A 22,444-nucleotide genomic window follows, 5' to 3' on the forward strand; every position below is an offset into this window, starting at 1 on the left:
CCCCGACTGACCTCTTTGTTGAAACACCCGCTCAGGGCTCCAGGAAGCCTTTCAAAGGCCAGGGTTGCAGCGTGGACCCCGCAAAGGCCTGGCCCACTGGGCTCTGGCAGACAGAGGGGAGGCGAGCGACGGGGTACTCACTGCTCGGGGCTTGAGACAGACGTCCTCCGGCCTTCCACCGTGATGTTGCTCTTTGGTCTCTTTACCACATGTGGACGGGGAGGGCGCACCTGCAGTGGGCACAGAGGGAAGTCCCGGAGGAGTGAGTTGGAAAAGCCACACAGGGACATTCCACACATCTAGATGAGCAGCCCCAAAATAAACGTGGAGGCATTTGCATAGTACAGGCTACAAAGCCTCTGCTTCTCGTGAGAACGTGGCACTGAGTGTGCAGCAGATACCCGCACGGGAAATCCGTGGCCTATTTAAGTGGGAAAGGTTCTTCTGAAGAGCTTGGTCCCCTCATCTGCAAGGAGGGGACGGCTCCACCTGCCCCCTCCTTGTGGGGCTGCCGTGGGAGTTCGACCAGACACCGTCCACGCGGGACCGGGATGCGGAGGCCCTCCTTGATGGTAAGTCCCCCCTCGCCTTCTTCTAGAACCCTGAAACTGGTTTGGTACAATGAAAAGGTTTCACTCGGGCTTTAGTTCTAGGGTACACGTGCTTATTTCCTTCTTTTTACAACTGAATTACAGGATGCTTATTTTCCTGAGGAGGAACGGGGAATAAAGCAAGTGATAGCCATCACCGAGCACCAATAAAAATCATTTTTCTGTTCCCCAGGTTGTGTCCGTGCAGTCCTCCTGAGCACGGCTCGGCCTGGATGCCACACACCCCGTGGGGCTCCTACATTCACGGGGACCTAGCTTGAGGGTCGGTGGTGGGGGTGCGTGACGGGGAAGCATACGGCTTCCTAATCCACAGCTGGCCTGTGGCAACAAGATGTGGGCCCACAGAAAAGGACACCTCCCTCCTCCCCCACCAGAGCCCGTGATGGGAGTTAGGCTAAGAATTTCTAGGTGTCCTTAGAAGGATCCTCGTCTGTTCCAGTCCACGTTACGTGGCTTTAATTTTGGCCCCATCATCTCTGAACATTTCCAGTGCCAGAGAGGGACTGGAGACAGCTAAGCCAAGAAAGTCTATCTGTGACTTTTGTTGCCAGTAAAAATGCCTGGACGTCCCCATGCAGAGGGCTGGCTCTCTCTCTGCAGATGAAGGGCCAAAGTGGATACAATGCCACAATTTGCTGAGGTCCTCAGACAAGACAAGGAAGAGCACACACATACTCCGTTTATTGCCCCCCCTTTCCTGAGCCCCCTGCTCCCCACCCCCCAGCAATTTGTGGGCAACACAGCACAATGGCTGAGGAACACAGATTACAGAAGTTGGCTGCATGAAAGACAAGTCTTTATAGAGTCTCATCAAGCCCTCAGGTCTCTGCATGTCTGATCTAACCGAAGTTTTTCCTGTGGAGTGGCCAGTCTGATCTCAGCCTTGTTTGGCAAATCAGACACACGGTAACAGCCAAGTGCATTCCACGACACTTGTGGTCTTCCCCCCACCCCATTACCACCCCCCACCCCCTCCACCAGGGTTACTCTGAATGAGGATCCAACCTCCCCGCCACCAGGGTTACTCTGAATGAGGATCCAATGAGATGGTCGCGGGAAAGCACCAGCAAGGAGTCTGGCACCAGCCGGGCTTCCCCGTGACCTTATCAGTAACAAAAAAGAGGAGGAGGGTGGGCTATCTCTGAATTCAAAGATGCCATCCAGGATGACCCTTGCCTAGCATCCTGCTCCGTGTGTAGTGTTACAGTGGTCACTCAGCAAGACTTTGAGGAACAGGTGAATGTTGCTGCTTGGAATCTAAGAAGCGCATAATAACGTTGCTATTATTGTTACCACGGTTATCAGAACCGTGTCTGCTGCGAAGCAGACGTCCAGGCTACGTCCGCTCAAACTCTGAACTGGTTTCCCAGCACAGAGCCAGACTCCTCTCCCTCTCGCTGCTGCTCAGCAGGATCACGGGGTTGGAACGCTCCCCCAGACTTTTCAGCACAAAGGCGGATGTGCAGCGTGGGCTGACGGAGCAGTTCTGCCCTGCCCCAGAGGTCCCGGGGTGGGGGTTTCGGGAAAGGTCAGATATTAAGGCCTGTCAGCCTGTCCTCTTCGCACACGGCTGCTCCTCGCTACAATAAAGGCGGGTTTGGAATGTGAACTTGTGGCTGAAATGGGGGGATTAAGTTTGTGGCAACTTCAACTGAACTTGCAACGTGGTGAAACATGGGGAAAAAGAACAACAGAGCTAATTAGACGAGCTGAGCTGTCAGAGTGCCGCCGAATGGCTCAGCGCCAACAAACAAAAGGAATGGGTTGGCAATCAGCAGGATCGATGGAGAAGACTGCTTCATTAGGGATGATAAAACAGACAGAGCAGGGAGAGGGGGTGGGGGAGGGGAGCGGGGAGGCAGGGAGGCGGGGGAGGGAGAGGAAGGCACAACAGACCCGGAGACAGTCAGTCACCTGCACAGCTACAGACACACCCAGAGTCACACACACCTGACTGGTGTGGACAAAGCCAGACACAAATTACACTCACAGACAACCATCCAGAGACACGCACGGAGGCCTCCAGGCGCCGGCATTCAGCCTCACAAATACACACTCACGAGAGTCGAAGGTACGTGCACGAATCACACACGGCCACAGACGTTCAGCTGGAGCCGCAACCAGGCACACACACGCGCGTGTGCACACACACACACACACACACACACAGACACACACACACAAAATGGTTTAATGAAGCCCGAATCACAAGACGATGCCGACTACTGGCCCGTCAGATTTCAGCGATCACATCGTCTTTGGGGGGTGCTTAGCAGGGGCGGGGGCTGGGGGAGGGGGAAGAAAACACATGCACGCACCACAGCCACCGGCCCCTCCAGTGTTGGGATCCCAGCAGCGCCAGGGGAGAAAATGCTAAACAGGGATTTTGAGCTCTGTTCAAGGGGGACTTGTGGGGAAAGTTGGGAAACCAGCCAATTCCCCACTGGATTTAAAACCTGAGAAATCTAAGTCGGCAGGGTTAAATGTGTATTGAATACAAAAGCACCGAGTACATTTGATTTTAATGGTGAGCAAGAAATAATAAATACAGAGCTTATAAAGCGCTTCACATGCGGCCGGGCACAGCCTGCCTCTCCCCTGCACGCCCCAGCCCACTCCCCCTAGTCCACCAGACACTGGCAAGGCTTTCTTCTGCTCTTTCCTTTCTCTTCTTGTTAAAAAGAAAATCTAAATCCTCTGGTAACATCTGAACTCCAGCCACAGGTGCCTGGCTACAAAGCTTCTTCCAGAAGGGCTGAACGGCTAGCCCCCATGCTCCTGCCACCCCGGGGCCAACGGCCGCACCGCTAACCAGACGTTTGTGGCCAAGTACGCGGTAAAGCCCAGCTGGGGGCCAGAGGCTCCTGACAGGAGAGCCGGTCGGGCCATTCTTTTCAAGGCCCTCGAGGGGCCCCGTGTCTCCCAGGGTCACCCGGAGCAACAGCGGTGCATACTGGAAAGGCTTACACGGGTACACTCAGCGGGCAGATTCCGGGGCACGGGGCGCTGCCGGGCCCAGAAATCACGAGCTTTCCAGGACCCCCAATTTAGTCCCATAGTGACCCTGCTTGGCAGAGGGTGTGTGGGGTGGCAGAAGTGTGGTATACATGCCCACCTCATGCCAGGCACCACACACATGTGATCTCACTACCCTCACCAGGCCGGGGGCTGCTGAACCTATTTTACAGATGATCAAACTAAGGGTCCGAGAATTAAACGTCTTGCCTGAAGTTATACAGTCAGGAACTGCCAACCTGTGATTCAAATCGGGTCAGGCCTCTTCGACTTCCAAGCTCAGGAGAAATGGTTCTGCCAGGCACATTGCCCCGAGGGTACCATAACGCAGGGTGGGCAGAGCCCAGGGTACCGATCCGCTCGCTTCCTACACCAGAGCAGTGGCACAGGAGGGTACTACTCGAGTGTTTCTTGGGGTAACGTTTGCCTTCCCAAGTCCCCAGTTGCCGGTGGGTGTGGCTGGGCCTCCCCCAGTCCACACGGATCCCCACGCTGGTGAGACCGCACAGAATCCACAGGAGCTGTCTCCAATACCTGAGCTTTTCCAGCAGGAGCAGTCCTGTCCCGGATCACGCTTTGCAAGAGAGTCCCTGCCTGCCTTGGATCCCAGGTCTCTACAGGGAATTCTGAGGGCAGCCCTCTGTAGGGCTGGCTGAAGGAGAGGCTGCTTGGTGAGGAGTGTGGAGAGGCAGGCCCGGGCTCCGCGGCCAGCTTGGCCTCTTAGCATCTCTGTGGTCTTGGCTGCCTGCTGGGTAAATAGCTCTGCCTCCTCCAGGCTGTGGTGGGGACACATGAGACCATAATCACACAAGGGCCCAGCACAGTCCTAGGCACGGAAAAGGCGCTCAGTACGTAATTGTTAATTCTCTTCACCTCTGTGTCTTTGCCAAGCCCCAACACTACCCCAGAGATTCCACAGAAAGCCCAGCTCACTGCTAATGATTACTTTTTCTCCATCAAAGGCTCTGGCCCAGTATTTCACACTAAGGCAGATTCCATGGAACTGCAGGTGGAGGGTCCTGGAAGAGCTCAGTATGCCAAAAAGACCATGGGTTCTAGAGTCTGGTGACCCCTTTCTGCATTTGAGGGACTTGGGTTAGGTTACCAAGCATCAGTTTTCTCATCTCTAAAATGGGTGGAGATGATGTCTACTTCACAGAGCTACTGTGAGGCCCAGCTAGGATTACTTGCTGACTATAAAAAATCCTCGGCAAATGATAGTCACTAAGAAACTGAGTCGCTCCTTAGAACTTCTGAGGTTCAGGGGCGCAGGGGTGGCTCAGTCGGTTAAGCGACCGACTTCGGCACAGGTCATGATCTCCCAGCTTGTGGGTTTGAGCCCTGCGTCTGGGCCTGTGCTGACAGCTCAGAGACGGGAACCCATTTCGGATTCTGTGTCTCTCCCTCTCTCTGCCCCTCCCCTGCTCACACTCTGTTTCTCTCTTTCTCTCTCAAAAATAAACAAACAAACAAACAAACAAACAAACATTAAAAAAAAAGGAAGTTCTAAGGTTTAAAAGCCTGTTAAGAGTACGAGCCACTGCTGTGTGGCAGGCACTGTGCTCGGTGCTTTACAAGGATCGTCTATGTTTTCTCTCTCAAGGCCTCTGGGGAATGAGGGCATGTTAGACAGAAGGTGTTTGTTTGTTTGTTTTTTTTAATGTTTATTTATTTTTGAGACAGAGAGAGACAGAGCATGAACAGGGGAGGGTCAGAGAGAGAGGGAGACACAGAATCTGAAGCAGGCTCCAGGCTCTGAGCTGTCAGCACAGAGCCTGACGCGGGGCTTGAACTCATGGACCGTGAGATCATGACCCGAGCCGAAGTCAGACACTCAACCAACTGAGCCACCCAGGTGCCCCCAGAAGGTGTGTTAAAGGGAGAGAGGTGGGGTGCCTGGGTGGCTCAGTTGGTTGAGCATGCTTTAGGTGAAGGTATCTAAGTCCCCACTGCCCTCGCCCCCCCACCTCCACCCCTGCCCTCTAACTCCTACACACAGGAGGGAAGGGAAGGAAAAGAGCACCACAGAATTTTCCAACATCCGCACAGAGAGCGGCCACCCAATCGATGCTGGGCGTGTGCACCAAGGATTAAAAACAGACACGGTAGGGCCTGGCCACCTGCACCCCTCGGCTGCCACGTGTCACAAGATCAATTTGGATGTGTGCATTGGAAAAGGGGGCGCAGGGGTTGGGATGTGGGTTTGTGGGGTACCCTGGTCGCAGCTGGATGGGAACCTGACCTCTTGCTGGGCTGCAGGAGCGGTGGCTGCTTTGAACATAGAGACTGCTGCTTTGAGTCTGCTTTGAGACATAGAAACTCTTCTCTTGGTAAACAGGCCTCACCAAACGGTCCTGGCAAGTTTCCACTTTGAAGGAACCCGTTAAAGTGGTTATGCCTCAGCACAGCCCAAGTCTGAGTTTCTAAGGAAAACGGGGCCCCACACCCAATACTTTTCCATGGCATTTGTCTTTAAAAACCTTGGATGGGGGGGCACCTGGGTGGCTCAGTCGGTTAAGCGTCTGACTTCAGCTCAGGTCATGATCTCATGGTTTGCGAGCTAGAGCCCTGCATTGGGGTCCACGCTGGCAGTGCAGAGCCTGCTTGGGATTCTTGCTCTCTCCTCTCTCTGCCCCTCCCCTGATCGTGCTCCCCCCATCCCAAATAAATAAACTTAAAAACAAGAACAAAAACAACTCGGATAGGTCTCTCTGCTTCGCCCACCCCATTCCAAGGTGTCGGTGGGTTTGTCGCCCTGACTTGGGACTTCACTGGGCAAGGTGGAGCTCCACGTGAGGCCTGGAACAGGAGGCCCTGTCTCCATCCGAGCTAGCTCGAGATTCTCTGGGCGTAGCCTCTGCCCTCGCAAAGGGACATCAAACGCATTTCCAAACCAAGAGCAGGCAGGAATGGGACCCCTGCTGCCAGACTTCTGCTTCCTTTGTGAGGAAAGGCAGTTGGAGCTGGGCTTTAAAGCTCACTGGCTAGAAGCAGGAGTCAACCTAGGAGATGTGCTCAAGTGACGCACACACGCACACACGCACACACAGCAAACACACCACACGGTGGCCCACGGCTACCTACAGCTCTGGCCTACAAGTCGTCAAACTGGTTTGGGGAAAAGGAGACAGAAGCCCAGGAAATGCAAGTTTGGGTTCATGCCACGCAGAGAGGGAAGCTGAAAAACCCAATTCCCGGTTTTGTTTTGCAAGGCAGCTGAGTTCAAACTCCCGAGGTTTAGTCAGGCGGGGAGGACGGCTCAGGCAGTGTTAGGCGGAGGGCAGAACCACTGGCTACTCACGGGCCTCGAGCGCTGTATCTTGGGAGGCGGCGGGCGAGTGGGACGGAGTCTTTGTGGCTGCATTAAAGCGAAACTTAAAACATCAGTACACATGGAGACGGTTTGATGCATTTCCACACACGGCACACGAGAGGACGCATCCAGTCGCCCAAGCCAGACCCCAAGAAGCGTCCTCGATGCCTCCCGCTCTCTCACTCCCATGTCAACTGGTCGCCGGACCCTGCGCATGCATTTCTGAGGCCTGGATCACTGTAATCATCTCCCAACAGGATCTCCTCCAGCCATTCTCCACACGGGCCCGGGGGGATCTTCTAAAATGCAATACGACCTTGTTGCACCCCAACCTCGAGACCTCTGCTGTCCTTCCTGCCTCCTTGGGGGACAGCTCAGCAAGGCCGTGGGCTGGCATTCCAAGACCTGGGCTCTCTTGTGCCCCATACAGACCCCTCCCAATCTTCATCCTCGCTCACCAGGGCAGATCCTCAAATGGCCCTGGACTCTCATGCCTCGTTTCCTGCCTGCCTCTTAGGGTCGAATGACCCACCCCATCCTGATCTGCCTGGCAAATAAATGTCTACTTGTCATTCAAGATAGTGGGTCACAGGCTGCCTTCAATGCTCCCTGCTACCTGGGACTTATCACCCGGTGTCTCCCTCCCAGCGCCCCCTCCCCCACACTATCTTTCAAATGTTCATTTCCTTGAGGGATTCATCCCTGTTCCCTGCCGGGGGGGGGGGGGGGGGGGGGGGGGGGGGGGCGGGGATATCTGCAAAATAAATGTCTGATGAACAAATAAAATGGAACAAAACGCTTGGCTTTTGAAATCAGGATTTGTGGGGCGCCTGGGTGGCGCAGTCGGTTAAGCATCCGACTTCAGCCAGGTCACGATCTCGCGGTCCGTGAGTTCGAGCCCTGCATCAGGCTCTGGGCTGATGGCTCAGGGCCTGGAGCCTGTTTCCGATTCTGTGTCTCCCTCTCTCTCTGCCCCTCCACCGTTCATGCTCTGTCTCTCTCTGTCCCAAAAATAAATAAAAAACGTTGAAAAAAATTAAAAAAAAAGAAATCAGGATTTGAATAAAAACCAACAGAGCACAGGCTTGTTGGCTGTCTCCTCTGACCCTTTATTTTGAAAGTCAAACTTTGTCCTTTCAATGGCCTGCGTGAGTAGATGCCCCAGACAAGTGTGGGGGGTGGGCAGGCAGAGGAAGGAAAGGAAGCCTTCACACTAGACCAAACCACGACCCTCCGCAAACCCTCGGAAGCTTCCGGTTGGTTCCTCCCCCTTCACCCAGGAGGTTCACAAAGTCTACACCTGCACTGCTCCCTTCGGCAGCCGATGGCCATGGGTGGCAGGTCTGAATTAAGATGTGCGGTACGTATAAAATACACACTGGCTTTCAGATACTCAGTTAGAAACAAGTATGTAAAGGGGCACCTGGGTGGCGCAGTCGGTTAAGCGTCCGACTTCAACCAGGTCACGATCTCACGGTCCGTGAGTTCGAGCCCCGCGTCGGGCTCTGGGCTGATGGCTCAGAGCCTGGAGCCTGTTTCCGATTCTGTGTCTCCCTCTCTCTCTGCCCCTCGACCGTTCATGCTCTGTCTCTCTCTGTCCCAAAAATAAATAAATGTTGAAAAAAAAATTAAAAAAAAAAAAAAAAAGAAACAAGTATGTAAAGCGTCTAAACAATTTTTTATATTGATTACGTGTTGAAATGAAAGCATTTTGGCTATTTGGTTAAATATCATTACGATTAATTTCGTGTTCCTTTCTACTCTTTCGATGTAGTTACTAAAACATTTTTAGAATTCCACGTGTGACTTGCATGGGAGGCTCCCGCTAGGTTTCTCCTGGACGGTGCGTTAAAGCCTCATTTGGTTGCAGAAATTCTTTGGATACCAGACCTGCCTCGGAGCTCACTCTCTGGACCCAACTCCTGGAGAGTAGGGGCCATGTCTCAGGGGTCCCTGGGTCCCGGCACAGGGTCTGCCAGAGTGGCCCAAGGGGAGAGATGGCAGAGGCACTCGGTAGAGAATTGGGCCCCCTGTAGCACGTCCAGAGCATGTCTGGATGGAGATACACCGGAGATACACTGAGGCTTTCTGGGCCCTGTGCTGTTTAGCTGGCAGCATGGGCCCAACCGTGCTCACAGACCTGTCCTTGGCTGGAGCCCACCCGGGGGTTGGAAATGCCACCCGGGTGGAAATGCCAGTGAAATGAGCCCGGCAGCCCACTGCACCCTATTTCTTCTCCATCATGTTTACAGGAAAAGTGTGGGGCAAAAGGGAATGGAGCCCCTCAGCCCACACTGATCAAGGGAAAGTAAAAGCACAGGGAGAGGGGTGCCTCCTGCAGTGTGCACAGGCTGCCGCCCCATCCCTCCCCCGCCTCTCCTCGTCACCCCGCCCCCCCCCCCCCCAAGCCCCGCTTCACTTGTTTTTGGCCACTCTACTTCTGGATGACCAGTTCTCCAGCCCACAGTCCTTGTGGCTCATCGCCTCTGACCGAGTCATTGCCACCCTGCAGGCGGGGGTGGCAGAACCCCCAGGAGGCGGCCTCTGGGCTCAGAGAGTCTTGGGCTGAACCCCAGCCCCCCACCCCACCATTTGGATTTCCACAGGCCCATGACATAACCACCTGTGCCTCACTTTCCTCACCTGTAAAAGCAGGTAGTGGATTACCCACCCCAGGGGGCCGTTAGGGAGATTCAGTGAGACATGTTCGCCAAGATCTTCCCACTGTGCCGCCAGCAGACTTTAGCAACCATCACCGTTAGCAGGTCTCTCCCCCTCCAGCCTCTCCCCTCCCCATCCATCTCCACGCTTGTTCCAGAGTGGACTTAAAAAAATATATATATATATACACCCAATCGTGTCATTTGCCAGCTTAAATCATCTCAGCGGAAGGCCAGCGTCTCCCAAGGCATCTCCCAGTGCATCCCGGGAGATGCATTGTATGAAGGAAGAAAAGGGGGTTCCCTAGCCTGACACGTCCGGGAAATGCTGCCTACCGCCTTGCTCCTTTTGGAGATTCACAATGCCAGTTAGCACAGCAAAGGCTGCCAAGGCTTGCAGTAAAAAACCCACCTTAAACAGGCAAATCCCTATTAACTTTTTTCTTGTATGTCCTATTTCTCCCAATTTATTTGAACACAGACTCACTTTCCCTATAACAGCTGTTAATCTTCCCTGGAAAACGCTACCTGCAGCGTTCAAAGCCCTCCAGGCACTGGGCGCCACCCACAGACCTCTGCTGTCTCCTCCCTGGTGTTTCCCCCCCCCCCACCCCCCCCCCCCCCCCGCCACACCGCCCCATCCCTCCCCAGCCCCTCTACCCCATCCCACTTGGCTTACCCTCCTGTTCTCCCTGAGTGCTTCAATACTGGTCCCCTTGCCTGAAGCACCTTTTCATTTCCCTGTGTCTCACCCTGGGCGCCTCATATTTGTCCTCTGATGCCTGGCTCAGGTGTCACCGCCCCCAGGAGTCCCTCCCTGCACTTCCCTGCTACCAGTGTATTCACAGCACACAGGGTGTCATTTCTCTGTTTATCCTGGGATCTAGTTGAGTGCTGGTACGTAATAGGCGCTCAGCAAAAGATCCTTGGCTTAAAGTTTCTGGCACGTGCAGAGATTTGACAAATGTTCGTTCTCCAGATTTCGTATTTAACTTCTTTCCCTTTGACTGTCACCAGGAAGTGCTGGTCCTTTTGCAACTGAATTTATACATGGTGGGGAGAACGTAGACTCTCGATCACACCCGACCCAGAAGCCAGCAGAGTAAGTCAGGGGGAATTAAAGTCACTATGAAAGGGTGATGTGGTACTTAGGGCCCCACTGCTGGGGTATATGGCACTTCCCACAGGGCCACGCACCAGCGGACACACCACTCCGAGAACTTCCCAAGACTGCTGGGGTGGGATGGCAGCTGGGGACACAGGCTGGGGAGAGCTGAGTGCCCTGGGGACAATCAGAAGAGGCCACAAGGGTGAGTGGTGGTGATTTGGGTGGGAAGAGGGAGTGAAGAAAGAAGTCGGGGAAGGATAAACTCAACACACCACTTTGCAGAACGTGGCCCCAGTTCGTGGAAGCTGATTCGGGGACTAACTGAACGTGGGGGCAGGGTGGCCTGGGTGGCTCAGTTGGTTAAACATCTGACTCTTGGTTTTGGCTCAAGTCACGATCTCCTAGTTCGCAGGATCGGGCCCTGCGCTGGGCTCTGCGTTGAGGGTGCGCAGCCTGCTTGGGATTCTCTCTCTGCCTCTCTTTTGGCCACGCTCTGATAAGGAAATAAACGTTAAAAAGAAAGAAAAGAAAACGGGGGCTCTGGCAGTGTGAGTGGGGGCCCAGGGAGGCCGCAGAGCTGGCCAGGAGCCCTGTCCTCTACTCCCTAAGGGCAGAGACCCGCTCACATTCTTCTCTGCACCGCAGTCCCCAGTCCAGGGCTGGTACCGGCTTGTTCTTCTCTTCGCATGGCCCTAGTATGAGGAGCATATCTATCTGTGAACAAGGAAACAGACTGCAGTGAGGCAAAGTGACCCGCTCGTGGCCCCAACTGGTACTGGGGAGTCCTGGGAGTGGGTCTCAGGCCTCAACTCTGGAACCAATGTGCTTCCCACCGCTGGAGTAGGTGGAGACAAAACCAGAAGAGCCTTGAATCAGAAGGAGCAGAGCACTGAGAAAGCCAGGTCCGGGCACCTGTGCACAGACATCACGTTGTACGCGGCCCTCAATTCCCTGGCTGGATCAAAATGCGGCTACACTGACTGCTGTTTCTTAAGGGAGTTCAAAAGGCTGGGCCTTTGGCAATCTTTTGCTAAGAAGAGTTCCATTCAGCATTTCATCTAGCACTTCCTGAGCTGGGCTAGGGTAGGAGGGATGGTGGGGCTGGAGGTTTTGATCATCAACACATACACCTGTTTTCCTGAAGGTCGTGTCCAATCAGGGAAGCAGATTCATGCTCACAGAGCGGAAGGATTCCTCCTACGTATGTTTGCAGAACAACTGCTTGGGGCCAGGGCCCAGAGACTCAGGAGAGTAAGACACAGTTCCTGTCCTTAAGAAATGTATGGTCTGGTGGCATTTGACCTATCGTAGAAAAACACCTTTCTTAGTTTATAAAGAGTATTTGGGCTAAAACCAAGAGATATACTTCGAGTTAGAAAGACGTGGGTTCGTGTGTCAGCTCTGCCGTTTTCCAGTTGAGTTCAATACTGGTTCTGCCACTTGGGTGAGTTATTTAACCCAAGTCCCAGTTCACTCTTCCGCAAAATGGAAATAACTCTTGAGTCACATGCACTGGTGTAAGGATGCTACAACAGGAGTGCAGTTGTGGCCTTGGGGGCTTTGGCCCAGCGCCTGATGATGAACAGGACCAGCCAATCCCCTCTACCCCTGTTGGACTGACAAGTCTTCCCAGAAAGGTCCCGTGGATGTGAAGACCTTGGTTTTCCAAGGGAGTGTATTGTCAGCAAGGCACTGTTGAAAGTGACTGGATTTTAATAATAATCTCTCTTATTTATATGATGTGTTTTCCTTTCAAAGCATTTCTGCTTCTCCTCTTTCCTCTGAGACTCATATCCCTCAGTGAGGCAAGTTAAAGGAGGATCATTTCTCTGCTATAGTGGCAGGAAACAGGAGGCCCAGAGAGGTTAAGGGACTAGTATGAGGTCACACAGCTAGTAGCAGGAACTAAACAAGCAGGTATTCTTAGTGCATTGCACTACCCTTGTCAACCCAAATTTCCAAAGTCCTCTGGAATCCCTTCTGATGTGGTTTTTCTAATCCGTCTGCAGACAGAATCTGTTGTTAGAGATCTGTGCCTAGGAGAAAACGTGCATGAGAGTGACTCACATCTTCCCCTTCCTTCCTTGAGCATGTCTTTCCAGTGCCTTCCAAAGGAGGTATGAAATTCATTTGTTCATTCATTTAACAAACAGTGCACATCAGTGAAGACGACACAGTCCTGTCCTCCAAGGCCTCCCACTCTGATAGAATGGGTAATGATGCAGGGGGGATAGAGGGGTGTGGAGGTTGTGGAGGTCCACAGGGGGAGCTTCTCTACTGGATAGGGGTGGTAGAGAGTTCGAGTGCATGGTACAGGGGAACGATGGTGGCCCAACATGGCTAGAGCAAGGATAAATGTGAGGACAGGTCAGGCCAGGACCCTGGATGGGCCGGTGGGGTCACATAATATAGGTCCTTGAATATCAGGCTAAGGAGTGTGGCTTTTCTCTTGGGAGCAGTCGGGAAGGATTTAGGTAAGGGGTTGGGGGGACTTATCAAAGCCTTGGTGTAGAAGTTGGATGGGAGGAGGAGGATGGGTGGGCTTCTAAGGACAGGCATTTCCCCCCTCTGCCCACCGCCAGCCACAGGGCCCTGCCCAGGCCTCCATGTTGTGAACTCACTGCTCCCGGCCACCTGACTACTGCGCGATGTAAACGTGAGAGAGTAAGCCCGAAAGTGTGATTGACACGGAAGTCCCAGAGAAGAGAGGAACTCTTTGGCCTCTGCCCGGCCCTTGGCGTTTGTATCTGTCAGCCGTGTGAGCCAGGTGAGTATGCTCATTGGCTATGAAGCCCACATTTATGAGGACAGCATCTGATTTGCAGTTAATTTGTTGATGCAGCAAAACACATTGTTTCCAAAAGGTCAGGAGGGGAAGCCGTGTTGGAATATCAACTTAATTACCTGGGCGGCATGGATGAGCGGGTGCCCTGCACAAGGCTCCGGGTGGCAAATGCTTGACTGGAGGCACGGCCCTGGAGCAGAGGGTGCAGTGCGTGCTTGGTGGGGGTCGGGGTGGGGGGGGCAGCCTGCACAGTAGGCACAGCCAGAGCACGGCCTGCCTGTGTGGTATGGCGTCTAACCAGCTTGCTTGCTTGCTGGGGGAATCCTCTGGATGGAAACGAGGGTCGTTACCCCATTTCACAGATGAGGGGAAGCAAAGACTTGCCCAGGGCCACATAGGGCAGTGGATGACAGGCCTCCAGAAGAGGGTCAAAGAGCTCATCTGAAGTCAATTGTGGGTCGGGGCAGGGTCCTGTGGTCTAAGTGGGAGGGGCTGGCTGTTTAGGAAGCAAAGCATGGATTTACTCAGTCCCCAAGCGGGACACATCTTGGACTATCCCTTCAACATGCTTCGAGGTCACAATCAGCATCGCCATTTGGCTGCTGGGAATGTAGGGGCAGGAGGGAGTGGAGGGACAGGTGCTACCTAAGGCCACACAGAAGGTGAAATGTCAAAGTCAGTGGGGAGATAGGCCAGACCCCAATCAGAGACTGGTGGCATGGCAAGGGAGGCATAAGAACAGAGATGCCGGAGGCCCACGCGATCGATGAGCTTTGTTGAAAGCAGAAGGCTGTGCATACAAAGCTTGGGGTGTGGAGGCAGCCAGGGCCCTCGCACTTCCCCCTTCTGAGGGCTGGAGATAGTGGATGTGCCTGATGGCAGCTGGAGGTCTCGGGTCCTATGTCCAAATGGTGCTCTGAGCTGCCTCTTCTCCGTCAGACTCTGTGTAGCCCATAAGGAAGCTGCCCCAGCGTCCCCAAAGGGGAGGCTGGATAGATGCCTGGGATTTCTCTATCCTAGGGATGTGCCCCAACCAGGTGTGTTGCCAGGAAGGAGAGGGAGAAAGAGAAAATTCACAATAAAACTCTGTCACTGTTTAAGGAGGAAGGAGTTCACCTGGTTAATTTTCCTGGCTAGTAGCCACATCAATTCTCTGACCTGTGCATGAGACAGCCCTGGTTGGGAGAGGAAGGCAAAGCGTTCTGTGGCTTTACAAAGGGCCTCTGGGCTGAGAGTAGGCCTCCTCTACTCCTCGGGACTGGAAAGCTGCTATTATACAAGATATGGAAATAAAAGAAGGTTCCTTTTGATATGCCTCCAAAAAGGACCGTACTGGGGCTATATTTTGCGGAGAGCGTCGCCTTTGAAATGCCCAACCAGCTCTTTTGGGCACAGCTCCTACCTTTTTCCTAACTCCTGTCATTACCTGCAGTCCTCTCGTCCACCCTTGAGAGCTGGTCCTGCCTGTGGGCGGATCAAATGCCTGCCTCTGCTTCAGCGTTTCAGCAAGGACAGCTGGAGGGGCTGGGCGCTGGTGTCCCGGGGTACTCGCTCTGTGCCGACAGCGCTGGGCAGGGCCCTGGGCCCCTAGACAGCATTCCGGAACCTTCCAGGCCTGAGCACCTGCAGAGTTACCTCCATGCTCCAGGCTGTAATCTTGGAGGGACGCTCCTTACAAGATGCGGCACAGGGCGGACTTTCTACATCACGGCCAAGGATGAAGTTTCCAACCTGCCCACAGCAGGTGGCAAGGAGGTGCTTGTACATGGGAAAGGGAGGCTGGTGGGGGGCTCTTATCTTGGAGCACCCTGGATGGGCCAGTGTTACTCCAAATATCCCAGTCAGTCCTAAAACTCTGGACAGAGGCTCCATCATGATCCCTGTTCTATAGACGTAGAAACTGAAGCCTCTTGCTGAAACTCACACAACATAGTTAGGAAGTCAGTGAGGCTGGCTGTCGGGCAGAGGAGGGTCTCGACATGCCGTGACTTGCCGTCCCGAGGCATCATCTGTGAGGGGACACTCAGGACCAAAGGTGGTCCTCTGAGAGAAGCCGTGGCACCTGCCACTAGGTCTGTAAGCCATCATCTCCGGAAAGGGGATGCTTAGGTTACGGTCCCCTCAACAGGTCACCTTGCGAGGCCATTCTCTCAGGTTGGTCCTGGGCACTTTCTCCGCAGTGAGTGTGGAGCTGACAGACATCTCAGCCCGGTCCCGAAGAGCGGTGCGTTCCTCCCTGATGTTGACAGGAGTAGTATTTTGTAGTGGTGCTGGTTAATTTGTAGTGGCATTTGTGGTTTGAAGCCTTGTCAAGATCCCTGATTACCTCCCGTGCAAGGAGCTTGGCTGATGGGGAAGTTCACATGCTGAACAAAAGCGGCGAGGCAGCTGTGAGGAAGGCTGCGAGGGGGCCGGGTGACCCCAGCCGCTTGGGGGACAGAGGCGGGGGTAGAGAGGAGGGCCGGCAGTGGGGTGGGGGAGGGGTGCCTTTTGTTTTTAGTCAGGTGCAGCTGCTCGGTCTGAATAGGTGGCATCCCATTGGTGGCCGGAGGTCGGGCACCAGATGCGGCTGGTGGCTGGGCAGGGAGCTTTGCTGACGCGTACCATTCTCTGCCCAGACAGAAGCAGGAGGCGGGTGCTTCGCTGCTACCTACACCAGGGTAGCCATCGGGGATGCCATCGAGGGTGCCTGGGTGACATTCCCAGGAGGTGGGGGGGGTCATGGGGAGGGGCTTCCAGATGTCGGGAGACAGAAGTCCCGTGATATCAACACGGGCTACTGTTTTCTTGGCCCTTGCTACATACCGGGGCCTGTGCTAGGAGCGTTACACGTAAGGCCTCTAATGACATCAACAACCCTGCAGAGAAGGGAAAAATGGGGAAAAATCCCCATTTGGTAGATGAAGAAACTGAGGCCGCATGGCTCAGTGACTTGCCCAGGCCAGACCTCACAGCTAACAGGTGGCAGAGCCAGGATCCAAGCCCAGGTAGGTATGTCTGACTCCAAAGAAGCCCACATTCCTTCCAACAGACCCGATATCCAACTAGCAGAAGGAAGATGCAGAAACGTATCCCCTCAAGGCCGAGGGTGCTCTCCTCTCCCTGGGGAGATCTCCCACGCTATCCTTTGAGCTTCTGGCCCTGCTACGTCTGTTCTGACCACACAGAAGCGTTCACCTCTGCAGCCACCTGCATTTCACCGGGCCTGTGTCCTGGCTCGGTGAGGGTTTGCTCAGTGCATTTAAGGGCCAGGGCCAGCTCAGCAAAACCGAGGCTAATTTATCATCTCCGGAATGATGTCCACCCCAAGCAGTACGCCACTAGCAAATTAAAATAAAAATCTTCTCCTGATTTTGCAGTTGTACAGCTAGAACCGCATGGCATCCTCTGGATAGAGAGCCTGATGTCACGAAAGCCTCTCCACTGCTCTCCCTGGTCCGCTCGCCGCCTAGGGGAGCGGGGCCCAGCCCCACAGACTGTCCTTAGCAGGCTGTCCGAGGCCAGCCCTGCCCCCACCAGCCCCATGACTCACCCCACAACAAGCAGCCCCTTCTGTCTAGCCCCAAACAGACCCCGCCCTGTCCATCCTGTGCCACCCGTGTTCGCGGTCAAATGCTCATCTTGTGTGCCCGTCTTGCTCTTGCCTCCCCGATGGATCCTTCTCATCCCTCAGGCCCCTGCCCCTTCCCTGGAAGCCACCTGTCTCTTCCTGGCTCTACGGGGCCGGGCTTCTTTCTTCCCTCCCTCTGCTAATGACACTGGGCCCCTCACAGGTGGCACCGCGTCCTGTTCACACCTGGACCACTGGCTCTGGGCACAAGGCCGGCGCGTGGTTAAGTGCAAAGTACTTGCTTGCCCAAGACTGTGGAACCGGGACCAAATGATCAGGGAGGCCATCGCCCAGCATTTGACTCACCCAGACCAACTAGTCATTGTCCCCGGACCCCAGCCGCTATGCCCAGAAGGCCGGCGGCATCTCTGGCATGCTTTTGATCAGGAAAAACTCCCAACCGAGAGGTATCCCGGTCCAACAGGTTGAGCCCCAGGGCCATGCCGAAAAGCTGGAGACTTTTTGAGAGGAATGCGAAAGTGAGAAGCAATACGATCCCCAGATGTGAAACATCCCCAAGTTTCCCCAGTGTGTCTGTTAAAGAAAGACAGTCAGGTTCAGGAGACAGAGGGTTTTTTCTTTTTTCTTTTTTTTTTTTTTTTTCCCTCCCTCGGAACAAATGGATGGAGGACCTGGTTTTAAAATTCCTGGACCCTGGAATACATTTCTATCTGTGTCAAAGTCTACCCCTCCATCGCCTCAGCAGAGTTTAAAATCCTAGCTAATAGGTTAACAACTGTTTTTCTTCAGCTTCAAATGGAGAATATCAGAAGGCCGGGGGAATATGCGGCTCTCCAATTTGTACGGACTGCACACAGCTCCCTGCAATGTGTGTTTGACAGGACTGACATTTTGTACCGCTGTGAGATGGGAAAACGTGTGACATTTTTATTCATGGTGGCGTACGCCCTTGTAATGATCAGCTCTGGTCGATGTGCTTACCGCAGCAGCCCCAGAGCCCTCGGAGAACAAACAGGAACCCAAGGTGCCAGCAGTTCGACTGCCTTATTAAACACCGCCAGGATCCTAACGAAGACCAACTACTGGAAAATCTCACTGTCAAATCCTCAAGGACATTGTCAGCGCACAGCTAACTGCATATACTTTTCATTTAAAATACTGAAATCCAGCATTGTGCCATTACGAGAGAGGGGAGGGGCGCTCGCTCCAGTGGCCATTCTGTCAGCCGCTTCTTCGGAGCTCCAGATGCTGGAGCCAGATGCCCAGTGGGGTTCACGGCTCGGAAAGGGGCAGCAGAGATGGGGAGCCGACCTTCTGAAAAGCCCAGCCCTACCTTCAGGGCGAAAGGCTGAAGGTTACAGGCCTCGGCTACGCGTCACCCGGAACGTCGACCCACGGGTTCTCTTCGTAAGCTGAAGCGAATCTGCAGAATTTGAAAATCCGCTCCCCTCTCCACCCCCACCCCCCACCCCAGCCAGCCATCTTCCTGTAGGCACAACCCATTACATCCTGCAACTTGGTGCTAATCAGCCTTCTGTTTGGTGGCAGACCTTAAGACATCTGTAGGAACACACGGCCGCGGCAGGTTTCAAACCCTGGCAGGAAAGCTGCGTGTCAGGATGCCCACCTGCATCCTCACCACTTGCCTCAATACAAAGGCCTCGAGGTCAGCGGGCAGGAGGACCCCCTCCCTTCCACTGATACACACTGATGGATGGAAGTCAATCACGTGGCCGACCCTCGGAGCTTTTCGGGTTGTTACGCTGGGTGATTTGGTTATGGCTGCATATACTAACATACTGATGTATTTATTTTGTAAATATGTATTATTTATACGGTGCCTCTATTTCCATACTCCAGCCCTGACGCACCAAGGCACGCTCTGCTATTTATTTATGGGGTCCTTGTCGCAACGGGCCTAACAAGACGCCTGTGTGTGGTTCTTGCAGGTTTGCAACAAACCTTAAGTGGTCGGCTAAACAACCGGATGTTCTCCATCCATCACGGGCAGAGGCTTGCGTTTTAAGGGGCTGCCCGTAAAGTTTAGCATAATACCGTCCATCATCCTTGGCAGAGATGACCTGGGACACCGGAAAGCTGGCAACCCAGAGAGCAGGAGCCGTAACACTCCACACCCCGGGAAGGGGGAGAGGGTGGAATAAGGTATGGGTAACAGGACCCAGAGAGAGCGGAAAAAGAAAGGCGGCTGGTAGACAGCCTTGGGGCAAAAGCGGGACAGAGAGGGTGGAGGTCACTGTACCCTATTTCCCCCAAGCTGGCCGTTCTGTCCCTCGGCAGAACCTTTCACACTGGGCTACAGAGGGGGATGTCCATTGGGTCTGCACACCCCGACAGATACTCCCACTCTCATGGGCTGTGCCTCAAATCTCATGAGAGCACGTTGGCGGGAGGAAGAGAAGCTCAGCCTGTGTCTAGCCTTGGGTCATTCTAAGGTGAACTTCAATAGCTCCCGCGGAGGGCAGCCAGCCCACCAGCAGGTTGTGTCTCCCGGATCTCTCTCAAACCTTTCCCTCCTCTTCACCCCCATAAGCGGGGTCCTAGGTCAGACTCCCACTAGCTCTTGACTGTGAGTTAAAGGCCTCGTCAGCAGCCTCCCTGCTTCACCCACCTCCCACCCCTTCCCATGTGGCCTAGAAAGTTCCCAGATGCCACTCCCTCAAATACAATCTTCACTGGCTCCCTGACACCCACAAGACGCATTTCAAGCTCCCCGGAGACCTGGGCACTGCCCACCTCCACGGTTTGGCTCCCAGCCCTGCCAATTGCTTCCTGGCCTCTTGCTTCCCCGTGTTAGCCCCCCTCTTCTCTGAAGAGTCAGCTTCTCCTATCCTTACATAGGTCACTCTTCTTCCCTGGAATGCCCTCCTCCTCCGCCTCCACCTAATATACAACTTATCTTTCAAGATGCAGCAGACATGTCACCTCTTCTGAGAAGCCTGCCCTGGTTCGGCCAAACATCTTAGGGCCCCTCTCCAGCCAGTACACTATGTCCAATAGCATTTCTCTCTCCATATGGTTTGGAAAGAATGCCACGAAGGCAGGACCATATCTTATTCCTCTGTGACCCTGGGGCCCTGGACAGGGCTTGCAGCCGATACGCCTCGTTATATGTTGGATAAGTGAAGGAAGGCATTAATGAGGACATAAAAGAACAACTCAGAGTTCTGCCTGGCAAGAAAAAACTCCAAGGCTTCAGGATTTTTACCCCCAAAGACAGAAGGGCGGCAGGGGAAGAAGAATTCTTAGCTGGTCATCATGGCTTGGGCAACTGAAGGTGTCTGGGAGATAGCCCTGGGGCAGAAGCTTCCCTCCCACCCTGCTTCCCCCATGGGAACAACCCCTTGGTTAGCAGGCCTGGGAAGTGACAGTCTCCTGGGCTTCCTGACTGCTTTATTCCAGCCGGCCTCAAGGCACCATCTTGCCAAGACCCCACCTACCGGCCCTCTGCAAAGATTTTACTGTCTCTTCTCCGGAAAGAGAGTGCAAACAGGGATCCGCCTAGAAGGAGTTTGGGACCGGGGCATCCCAGGGAGGGCCGGGATGTACCCGTAACCATGGAACCGGATGGCTGATGGGGAGCAACACCTCAGAAGCTCAGTTTCAACGGCTCCCAGGCAATGATAATCCCCTACCACACTTTGCATTTCAAGTGGGATAGAATCAACGATCCCTTGGGAGCAGTCCCTTTTATACGTTCTGTTTTCGTACTTTGATTACATTTTAAAATTCTCTGCAGTATCAACAAACAAACGCACCGCAACCCTGCAGAAGACGTGGAACCAAGCAGACTGACGATAAAACCAACGTGGCAAAGCAATAGCTCAAATGAGGGACACGGTCAGGGCGATCCCAGATCCAGTGTGCAGGAGGCTGGCACGCAGCCTTTGCTGCCAAGGTGCCCCAAGGTCAGGGGGCCTGGAGGTAAAGGGAAAAGCAGCTGGGGCTCTGAGTCTGAATCCGTCGTACCAGCCAGGGGATTAGGGTGAGGCCCTTGACCCTACTGAAGAGGAGGGCGGTCTAGACCCCACTGCATCAGTCTGGGTACGATAATGTGAGAAAAGGCAAGCACCCAGTACCCAGGCATTCAGAAGGGCAACATCACTGTTCCTTGTACACTCCTCACTCCATGGTGGTAAGGAATCCGGGCCTCTGTAGGTTTATTCTGGGGAGAAAGCCAGGTCCCAAATTCAGGCAGCAGCCATGAGCAGAGGCAGAACAAAGTGCCCTTGACCTCCACGGCCATCCTGTCCACACTGCTGGAGTCTAAACAGGCCCCACGCCGCTGGCAGCTACCACCAGACGCCTCAGGAAACCAGGCAGAAATGACGACGAGAGTTTAACGAGAGGCTCAGGGCGAGGGGAGAGCCTGGTCTCCGGCGTCAGACAGACCTGGTGTGGAATTCTTGCTCTGCCACTTACTGTGTGACCTTGGGCAAGTCGCTTAACCTCTCTGGGACTGGCTTTCTGGAGATAATAATAACTGTATCAATCTTACACGGTTGTTGAGAAGATTAAGTGAGGTGATTTGCCGGTGAGAGGCCCGAATCCCACAGAGTAGGTCCACGTTATAATGCAAACCAACCCAGTCCACCTGACCCGTCCTTATGGTGCCACTGCTCAGTCTGTCATCCCTTCCTTCTCGGCATGGCCAGGTTAATAATTTACCTAGTTCACAGATGTGCTTAGGGATGGACGGGGGACAACACGACAGGCGGCTCCTGGCATAGCACGCTTATAGCCATGGGGTGGGGACTCCCGGCATGGCCCCTGACACCATTCGAGTCCATTCTCCCAGAGGATCTTGCTTGTGGGAAATAATTTATTTTCAATATTTTATGTTTTATTTCCCCTTCCCTACCGTGATAAACTCCCCACCTTTGGCACAGAGAATTCTAATCTGAGAAAATGCCTCCTCTGGTCTCGCTGAATCAGATTTCCTGCTCTTGTCCTGCTGGGCTCAATATCTCGCTGGCAGGGAGCTGGATTCGGAGCTGCTCCAGCACAAACCTTAAAAGAAATGCTGTTTTTAGGCTCTGGTCAGTCCTCTGGCAAAGAGGCCCCGCTGTCACGCTGCGGAGCGTGCACAGACTCGGGGGGACGCAGGAGGCCTGTCGCTCACGCACGGCACCGCGCACGGGGGTTTCAAAGGGAACACAGGCCCTTCAGAATACCAGCCACCCCTGTTTTCAGTTTCTCCTGCTCTGCCGAACTGAGCGGCTGCTCGAGGCGTGCACGGAGCTACTCCTACCTTTTCCTGCAATTCTCCACCTTTCACGTACTCACTCAGCACTCGGTCATTCCCCAAACTCTGCCTGGACAAGTCCTCTGTGCCGGGCCCCGTGAGGCTGTCAAGGTCACAG

The 22,444-nt window shown here is 54.1% G+C and overlaps 1 protein-coding gene across 11 annotated transcripts in view; it reads right to left on the reverse strand.

The window, feature by feature from the left end:
• The window catches only part of DENND1A (DENN domain containing 1A), a 515,742-nt gene that overhangs the window by 21,179 nt on the left and 472,119 nt on the right, over positions 1–22,444 (reverse strand). For 9 of the 11 annotated variants that reach the window (XM_086683990.1, XM_086683987.1, XM_086683986.1 and 6 more), the window contains 2 exons: positions 6,928–6,984; positions 142–230 (listed from right to left, as the gene is read on the reverse strand). In XM_086683990.1, coding sequence (XP_086540116.1) covers positions 142–230; positions 6,928–6,984 — 146 coding nt within the window. The remainder of the gene's footprint in view (positions 1–141; positions 231–6,927; positions 6,985–22,444) is intronic. The other 2 variants (XM_025923886.2, XM_025923831.2) reach the window with 1 other exon arrangement.

This window comes from Puma concolor, chromosome D4, assembly GCF_028749965.1.
Source record: "Puma concolor isolate L17-30 chromosome D4, mPumCon1.1.hap2, whole genome shotgun sequence".
NCBI lineage: Eukaryota > Metazoa > Chordata > Mammalia > Carnivora > Felidae > Puma > Puma concolor.